The sequence below is a fragment of the Corylus avellana genome, chromosome ca4 (genome assembly GCF_901000735.1).
Source record: "Corylus avellana chromosome ca4, CavTom2PMs-1.0".
NCBI lineage: Eukaryota > Viridiplantae > Streptophyta > Magnoliopsida > Fagales > Betulaceae > Corylus > Corylus avellana.
The window spans coordinates 25,972,038-25,982,004 of record NC_081544.1 but is presented as its reverse complement, the minus strand read 5'-3'; the positions used below and the strand labels follow the sequence as shown (position 1 = coordinate 25,982,004).

The 9,967-nt window shown below is 37.6% G+C and overlaps 1 protein-coding gene and 1 pseudogene across 1 annotated transcript; both read right to left on the bottom strand.

Moving 5' to 3' along the window:
* Window positions 1–2,157: 2,157 nt before the first annotated feature.
* LOC132179170 (metalloendoproteinase 2-MMP-like) lies at window positions 2,158–3,256 on the bottom strand. Its single transcript, XM_059591821.1, has one exon. The coding sequence runs from the start codon at window positions 3,239–3,241 to the stop codon at window positions 2,288–2,290; it is 954 nt and encodes a 317-aa protein (XP_059447804.1). The 5' UTR covers window positions 3,242–3,256; the 3' UTR covers window positions 2,158–2,287.
* Window positions 3,257–8,510: 5,254 nt separating this feature from the next.
* On the bottom strand, window positions 8,511–9,606 carry LOC132179764 (metalloendoproteinase 3-MMP-like; annotated as a pseudogene).
* Window positions 9,607–9,967: the final 361 nt, after the last annotated feature.

Here is a 9,967-nt window from a genome sequence, read left to right as displayed (position 1 = left end):
CGAAATTTATACCTAGAATAAAGGTGATCTTAATATCAAGGATAAGGAGGATTTGCAATTTTATTAGGATTTATATGGAGTTAGGTAAATAGACTTAATGTGAAAGATGATGGAAAATTGCTAGTTATAATTTTAGTGGTTATTGAAAGAAAAGTCACATTGTTTTGGATACCAAAAATTCTATGAGTGACCTTAAATAAAACTGTTTTAAGACATTATAGAATGATGAGAAAGGAAGATTTTAAAAGTGGTTTCATGATTTTTGGATGCTTGTAGAAGGAGTTATGATTTTTAGAAGATGCAAGTGTCAAAACAGGAATTTCAGTCAAACAGAGGCACCGAATTTCGTGGGAATTTTGAGGTACCAAACAGTTATGGGTTACTATGATTTTTGGATATGTTGTGCATCTTTGAATGAGGAAAATTTCAAGCCAAAGTTTGTGTCATTTGGAGTTAAATTGAAAGAGTTATGATTTTTCCAAGTTTAATAGGTCAAGCTGCAGAATAGTTGAAGTACCTGCGATTTGGGAAATTAATTGGATGGGTTAATGATGTCTGTAAGCCACGATTTTTTTGGTATATGTTAGCCAAAAGGTTTAGGTTTATTGAGGATTAATTGTAGATTTTTTTATGATCAGTTTTAATATAAACGAAAAATTATAGTACTCTGGTGATGTTATGATCTTATATTAGGAGAATTTTTATTTTTATTTTGTTTAAATATGAATATGTTACAATTGCTCCCAATCGCTCTACCTCTAGAACTTGGGGCGTTACATTAGCACTCCTAATTACAAGTACCCACAATTGTGGTATTGAAGTAATGCTACAAGTCTCTCTTGTGTCATTTTTGTGTCCTTACAAGAATGATGTTAAAATCACAATTAAGTTTGCGATTGATCATTATTGGGGGTCATGATGTCACTTTTTCAAGTTTAAAACCGTAAATAAGGATTTAATGAAGATTGAATTATTCTAAATTTAGTGATTTGATGAGATTGAAGTTAGGACCTAATATATAAAATTTGAAACAATTACGAGAAAATTAAGAACAACAAAAAGTGAAAGACAAGTAACATCTTTACCCAAAATTAAAAGAAGTTATATTAATATGGAGATTTTGGTTCTCTCTTTAGTCATTTAGTATCATTTTCTGCGTTATAAATACCAAAGTTTGACTTACAATAAATTAAAAGTAAAAAATAAAATAACCGAAGTTTGATTTCTACAAAATTAAGCCAGCCTAGCTTGTACTAATGGCTAGTGTTATGGACCCAAACAAATGAACCCAGAAAATTTACCAAACTGATGTGGCAAGATTTTTTAAATTAAAAAATATAATTATCTCTTCCTTGTCTGCTACTCACGGTCTGTCACGTTAGTTTGAAAAAAAAAAAATTGTTCATTAGTTTGGCTCTCTAGCAATCCTCTGTACTAATTATCCCACATGGACTAGATATGCTAAACAATATATAGTGCATAATTTGTTTGTTTGTTTGTTTCTCCGGCCGGTTGAAATTTTGTCGCATGTACTTAATTGGAAGCATATCAAAAGTATTCTATTTTTTCTGACAAAAGTATTTTTGTGGGTGCTTGTAATTTAATGAAAGATGCATGTACATACATATGTGTTTGGACGAGATTATGGTCCTAATGCAATACTAGACTTCATTTTTTTTTTTTTTTTTTTTAAAAAAAAACCCAAACTTTAAATAATTAATAGAAATAATTTAGACCAATTTCCATCCAAGGTATTAGATATCGGTCAACTTTTGAAAGTTGTATGTAACATTTCCATCCATTTGAGACATGTTACATAATTATCTTTTAACAATATGTTTTTGCAAATTAAATAAATCAACTATTAGATTTGTATATTTATGTGAGTCCTATATAAATTCAATGCTAAATTCATCAATTCACTATATGAAGATAAATTTTAGCATTTCTTTTTCCATAATCGGATTAATTAGGCATTAATTTTGCGAGCAAATTGGGTAAGGAAGGCATCATTGTGGTTTCGTGTTCTTTAATTTGCACGTTGGTCTTAACGGAAAAATCCATTTAACTAATCAATTAATTGTTATAGTAGTCCCGTTTAAAGGGAAGTGATGGATTTGTTTCTGTAATTACTCACGGAAAAAGCATGTGAAAAAGTTAATACAAACACACCCTTTAATTAATCTTTATTGATAATAATCATGCTGTATTTTATAAAATGGCGGCGGTAACACTTTATTCTATAATATTATCATACTACATATTCCCGCCCGTTTCCAAATATCTTTTACCTGTTGTATAACACTCTAATTCCTTCAATATCGTCGGGATGCAGGCCTTTGGTGACTCCTGGAGAGATGCTAGGGAACATGATAGCTTGCTGGACTGAGCTATGCCCGAGTCCAAGAAGGTGCCCGATTTCATGCACGGCAACTGTTATCAAATCAAATGCACCTGACACTGCTCCCACACTCCATCTCTCATCTCCATCATAATGGAATCTCCCATCAGTCGGTGCAAAAGCATGGGCCAGGACGCCACCGGCTCCATCAAATGGAGCCCCGTCTCCATGATCCCTAGTATAAAAACCAATTGTGATATCCGGGCGTGCGCCGCTTGGAGCCCGTGAGAAGGTGAAATGCGTTCTTGAGGCCCATGCCTGGAAGGCTTGCACGGCGGCGTTCATGGCTGCAGTTGAGGTACCTGACACAAATCCATAGGTGAGGCGGTACTTGGATGGCGGCCACCTTGGGTTTCCCGGGAAGAAAGTATAGTGAGAGACGGTATGGAATGAGCCATGGCTCTTGTGATCATGCCACTCCTTCCCCAGATGCATCCAATTTGTACCGTTGACAATGTCTGCCACGCCGCAGCGAGGCACCATCATGGTTGATACTGTTTTGTCATCCAAAGTACCACTCGCATTCAGATGGTAATTGAGTTGGTATGTTTTGACGGCCGATTCCAAGAGATAATCAAACTCGTCGTCGTTGGCATGGGTGTGATTTTTGGAATGGTTATAGTTTAGATAACCAAATTGTTCAAGGTATTTTTTGAGGCTCTGGATGCCTTTGGTCTTATTGCCCTTGTGACATCCCTGAAGGTCCTTGAGAAACTCGAAGGGTGAAGTTTTTTTGTCAAGCGAATTTGGTGGATTAGTTGCATGAGCTGAAAGGAGAGGAAGGAGGAGGAGGATAAGGAGAGCCAATGAGAAGAGAGAAAAAGCTTTCAAAGCAGCCATGGTTGGATCGATCGATGTTGCAAAAATCTTTTAGTCTCGGGGCTTTTTATAGTGGTTATTTTCTTTTGTGAGTATGTAGGTGCATAGCCATTGGAGTGTTGAGAACTTAATAGAAGTACAAATTTGGCTGGGCCACATCTAAAGTTTGAGAAGTCATACTATGGCACATTGGGCCACATCTAAACTTGGCACATTGGGTTACATCTAAACTCTTTTTTGGCTGCATTCGTACTACTTCTCCCTAATGTTAGTAGGAAGGACCCTCTCTCTTTTAAGCCCATTTAGTATTGCTTTCTTGTTTTCCTACTGCTTCGATCTCCCTAATGTTAGTAGGAAGGATCCTCTCTCTTTTAAGCCGGTTTAGTATTGCTTTCTTGTAGTTTTCTTCTATACATGTATTTCAAAATAATAATAATAATAATCAATAAATAAATAAATAAAAGACAAATAATTACATAGTGGTGGGTTCATGTTGAGATCCGAGGCCATGATCTCCCAATTTGTTTTGATATTTTTATACTTTTAATAATTTATTGATATTCAAAAGTCATTCCTACAAAAAATTTAAAAAAAAAAAAATCTATTAAATTTTTAGGAGAAAATCCACATAGCCCCTCAAACTATCACCCAATTGACAATATTTTCTCGAAACTTTCAATTGTGACAATGTCTCCTCAAACTACCAAAATATTGTCAATGTTCCCCTCAATGACAAAACTGGCCTAGCGGAGGGCATCCCCTAAGGACGGGGGATTTCGTAACATTTTTAATTAGCTGCATTGGGAGGACAGTACATAATTACATAACCTCCAGTTGCGATTAACCACTAACTGGCCTAGTGGTTGCGGTTAGGAGGGAACAACTGAAAGCAACCATGGGGGAATTTACTCATCCAAACCGTGTAGTGCAAGAGGCATATGTATTTATTAGGGAATATCGAATAACAAATACAACTGTAGAGGAAAGTGGTGTTTCCCCAACACACGTTGGGCTCGTCAAATGGAAGTTTCCATCACAAGGTTGGTATAAGGTTAATTGGGATGTAGCTATTGATTCCACCAATAGACGTATGGAAGTTGGGATCATAGTGAGAGACTACAAGGGTTAGGTTAGTGCTGCTTGGAGCGAGTTTCTTAATGTTTTTCAAGAACTTGTGATGATGGAAGTGACAATTGCTTTATGTTCTGCTGAGTTTAATCGTAATTTGGGCTTGCAAAGCATTATTTTGGAGGGTGACTCATTGCAGGTCATCAATTCTTTTAATGAAGAGGGTCCAAGTTGGAGTAAATATGAGATAAATTGTGGAGGACATTAGAAAGGTTTTAAAGTCCCTTCATAGTTGCCGGATCAATCATATCAAAAGGAAAGCTAAATCTGCTGCACATAGGCTATCAAAGGCTGGGGTAAATCAAATCATGAATAGTGTATGGATAAAAGAAATTCCTTGTTGTACACCCTTGAATTATGCGGCTGGTCCTTAGTTTGCAAAAGTCTTCCCTTCAAATGTCACACGACACTTGGAAATTTGACTTAATAACTAACCTTCAATAATCAAATTACTGCTAATTGCAGTTAATTGTTAACCGGCCTAGTAGTTGTGATTAGGAAGGAATAATTGAACGCAATTGGCTGTACACCCATAAATTTAATTAGGTTGCTAGCCCTTAATTTTGCAAAAGTCTTCCCTCCAAATGTCGCACGGCACTTGGAAATTTGACCAAAAATAAAATTTCGAAAAATTAATCTAAATTTCTTTCAAAATCGCATTAATTTAAGACTTAAATATGATTTAATAGGTTGTTGTAGTATTTCAACATTCTAATGAATGACTCATACGATTCCATTTCACCCTAAACACTTCTACCAATTGCATTGATTGAAGAACTATGTGAAGAGCATATTTTAGCATTGGTTAGAAGATTTTGTTCCACAAAATTTGAATTATGTTCATTAAGATACACATCATATATCTCATTCAAAATTCTTTCGACAAGTTCAATATTCTTAGTAGCTTCAGCCTCTTGATAGATTAAAGGAATGCAAAATTGCATCAACCCCAACTTCAATCTTGGGTCCAAAATTGCCGCAATTGCCGTTATATAACAACTTGCACTCACCCCCAACATTTATCAAACTTGGCTTTCATACTTTGTGCCATGGATATGATGTGGTCATTTTCATTTGCCAAACTTCAGGAAGGAAGAAGTTAATTGTTGGATAGTCACTCCCAAATACAATCTTAGTTACTCGGTTGAAGACCCCCAAAAGTTCTCACACAGTTTCAACTTTAACCCAATCCTCAAGCGATGACACTCAAGTAAATTGTTGATCAATGTATCCATACATGGGGAATACCTCCTTAAACTCAAGAGCGGCTGCTAACATCAAATATGGAGTATTCCAACAAGTACGTTCATCTAAAAACAATTTCTGAGAAAACAATTGAAAATTCTTTGCCAATCCTGCAAATTTCATTAACCTTCCATATGATGTAACTAGATATTTAAAATTGTCCACGCACTACAAAAATTTAAGGATTTTGTGACTGCCTATTAATGACATTTTTTGGCCTAAAAAGGTCATTAATAGGTTAGTGACTATAGAAACATATAATAAGATAAATATAAAGCGGAATAATATGAAGTAAAGGAAAGAGAGAAAGACACGCGGAGATTAAGTTGATTCAGCATATAGCCTATATCCACACATCAAAGCCTTAATAGGCTACATATTTTCTGGATTATATGATCTGAGTACACAGCTCTATTTATAGAGCTTTACATGTGATTTGAAATATTTCAAATATAAAGATATCCCTTAACAAAATCAATCCTTAACATGCCTGCAAGATGAACGGTCCCTTAGCGATCGTTGATCTTGAACATATCGAGTGGCAGGAGTTGATGGCGCCTGATTCGAAATATCGGCTGCTCTTGAACTTGAACTTTGGCGACTGTGGCCGGGATTTGAACATCGGCAACTTTTGGCTGGAATTTTGACATTGGCTACTATGGTCGGAATGAGCTAACTATGGGCTTAAAATGGGCCACAAGGGCCAAAACATCTGCCTCTTTCGGAACTTTTTTTTTTTTTTTTTGGTCTAGCCTGCCTTCCACGAAGAGGATCTAACAATTGACGTTAGCCTGTTAGCTCTAATACCATATAGAAACATATAATAAGATAAATATAAAGCGGAGTAATATGAAATAAAGGAAAGAGAAAAAGACACACAGAGATTAAGGTGGTTCGGCATATATCCTACATCCACACATCAACACCTTAATAAGCTACTTATTTTTTTTGATTATATGATTTGAGTACACCGCTCTATTTATAGAGCTTTACATGTGATTTGAAATCAAATATCCTTTAAATCAGGATTAACAAATACTATCTAAATCCATTGATTTAGGGAATATAAAATCAACGCTTAACAGTGATGTGCTTTTAGTGACATTTTTGACTCTCATCTACATCCTGGTTCACCTCTCTCTTTCTCTCATGTTGCTGCTACACAAGAAAATTGAAAATTCCTCTGCTAATCTATGTTTGAATGGAAACACAGGGACTATGCTTGTTGACTCTGTCGGCTATGCTTCCTTCTCTAAGCACTTCTTCTGACTACTTAGACAGCAAAAACTGAATTTTCCCACAAATGGACCTAAAAATATGAAATAATGAAACCCACATCAAAACGAAGAACTTTGTTCAAGCACACACACAAAGAAACAGTTTAATTCAATGACTAGCTAGGAAATGGGTAATTCTAAGATGTAGTTGACTTTAGTCAACATGGGGGTTTGAGGTGAGGGAAGTTCAAAAAACCTTTTCAGTATGAGATTGGTAGAGGGAGTCGACTTTTGTCTGTGGGATGATTCTTTCAATTGATGGGAAGTTGTTTTCTTCTTCACTGCTCTCGATCTGTTCTAGACGACGAGAATTAGGAGAGGAGGTGAGAAAAGAAGCGGGGGAGCAGGGGAGGCATGAGAAAAAGGGAGAAGAAAGAAGAGAAAGAAGAAAGAAGCAGGGAAATTTCTCTGCTTCTCTCACGGGAAGCAGAGAAAGAAGTTGGAATAAAAAGGGATAACAAATTCAAAATTTGAAATTTGAAATTTGAAATTAATGACTGGTCACACGTCACTAATTACTGATGTGGTACTGTTCAAACCACACCCCTTAGAGCTAGAGGGGTGTCACTACAATGTGCAAGCCTTCATAAACTTGTTAAATAGCACATGCTCCACTTGCATAAAGTAATACTCATGATAAAGGATCGTGCATGTGAGGAAAAATTTCCGACAAAACCTTTTGCTGCTTGGAGCCTATGAACTTGAAACATTTTTTCAGGTTCCTACCCATAGTAGATGTAGAACTGAATTTTGATTTGGTGAATTTTATCTTGCACCATTTTTTATTTTTATTTTTTTTAATTTTTTATCACCACCCACCTCCATTTCAAAAACAAATGATCTCACATAAAATTATCACCACATTGGTGGGGTCTCTCCACTGTCCTTTGAGCCTCCTAACACCTCTCACGTGCCACCGCGTGGTGCCCACCCAAAGCTTGGTCTTCACGTGCCGACACGCGCGTGGCTTACAAGCACCACCCAATCGCCGATCTTCACCTTGGTTGCTACTGTTGTTGATTTTTCTTTGGTTATTTTTGTCTTTGTGTTTTTTCCTTTGTTTTAATGTTTTAGGGTTTTGTCTCCTGCTCTTAAGTGGTTTGATCTAGTTATGGGAGATCCCATTCGAATTTTGACAATGCCTTCCCCCCAACCATCCCCCGGCAGTTGTTGTTATTTAGCCTAGGTTCGGGTATGTTGAAGAGTATTTCCGCCCTATGCATGCTCCATGCATTGGGGAGCCAACCCCTCTTTAGATTTTTGTTTCTTTGTAACCCTTTGCCTTTGATACGATGTATTTATTTATTTATTTGTAAAAAAGAATTCATTACAAGATTCACAATATCCATATTACAGTAGAAACAGGTGCACGCCATTGTTACAACATGAAGAAAAAATACATTGAACCAAAAGCAAAAATTTTTTGTTAAGGCAAATTGCTCTATCATCTCTCTCTCTAAGCGAAAATGCCAAATACTTTATTTTCTAATTAAAATGGCGGGAACACTTTATCCTAAAATACTATTATCGAGTATTAATTGCTAGGAGCATGCAGCAAAAGAATCCGCAATCCGTCCGCAAATGGGTGACATGGATGGCTAAAAAGTAATCGAGATGGAGAATTCCGAATTCCAAGTCCTTCAAACGTTGTATAAGGCTTTAATTCCTTGAATATCGTCGGCATGCAGACCTTTGATCTCACCTTGAGGGATGTAGGCATACATGATAGCTCCCTCAATTTCGCTATGATCCAGTCCAAGAAGGTGCCCGATTTCATGCAAGGCAACTGTCTCCAAGTCAAATGCACCTGACACTGCACCCACACTCCATCTCTCGTCTCCATCATAATGGAATCTCCCAAGGGCATAGCTTGCTGGATTGAGCTATGCCCGAGTCCAAGAAGGTGCCCGATTTCATGCACGGCAACTGTTATCAAATCAAATGCACCTGATACTGCTCCCACACTCCATCTCTCATCTCCATCATAATGGAATCTCCCATCAGTCGGTGCAAAAGCATGGGCCAGGACGCCACCGGCTCCATCAAATGGAGCCCCGTCTCCATGATCCCTAGTATAAAAGCCAATTGTGATATCCGGGCGTGCGCCGCTTGGAGCCCGTGAGAAGGTGAAATGCGTTCTTGAGGCCCATGCCTGGAAGGCTTGCACGGCGGCGTTCATGGCTGCAGTTGAGGTACCTGACACAAATCCATAGGTGAGGCGGTACTTGGATGGAGGCCACCTTGGGTTTCCCGGGAAGAAAGTATAGTGAGAGACGGTATGGAATGAGCCATGGCTCTTGTGATCATGCCACTCCTTCCCCAGATGCATCCAATTTGTACCGTTGACAATGTCTGCCATGCCGCAGCGAGGCACCATCATGGTTGATACTGTTTTGTCATCCAAAGTGTCACTCGCATTCAGATGGTAATTGAGTTGGTATGTTTTGACGGCCGATTCCAAGAGATAATCAAACTCGTCGTCGTTGGCATGGGTGTGATTTTTGGAATGGTTATAGTTTAGATAACCAAATTGTTCAAGGTATTTTTTGAGGCCTGGATGCCTTTGGTCTTATTGCCCTTGTGACATCCCTGAAGGCCCTTGAAAAACTCGAAGGGTGATGTATTTTTGTCAAGCGAATTTGGTGGATTAGTTGCATGAGCTGAAAGGAGAGGAAGGAGGAGGAGGAGGATAAGGAGAGCCGATGAGAAGAGAGAAAAAGCTTTCAAAGCAGCCATGGTTGGATCGATCGATGTTGCAAAAATCTCTTAGTCTCGGGGCTTTTTATAGTGGTTATTTTCTTTTGTGAGTATGTAGGTGCATAGCCATTGGAGTGTTGAGAAGTCAATAAAAGTGCAAATTTCTTTATTCATACCATGACACATTGGGTCACATCTAAACTTGGCACATTGGGTCACATCAAAACTTTTTTTGGCTGCATTCCTACTGCTTCTCCCTAATGTTAGTAGGAAGGACCTTCTCTCTTTTAAGCCGGTTTAGTATTGCTTTCTTGTTGTTTTCTTCTATATATGTACTTCAATAATAAAAAAATAAAAGACAAATAATTACATAGTGGTGGGTTCATGTAGAGATCCGGGG

Coding starts and splice junctions, on each gene's coding strand:
- LOC132179170 (XM_059591821.1), bottom strand. CDS start 3,241: ATGGCTGCTTTGAAAGCTTTTTCTCTCTTCTCATTGGCTCTCCTTATC.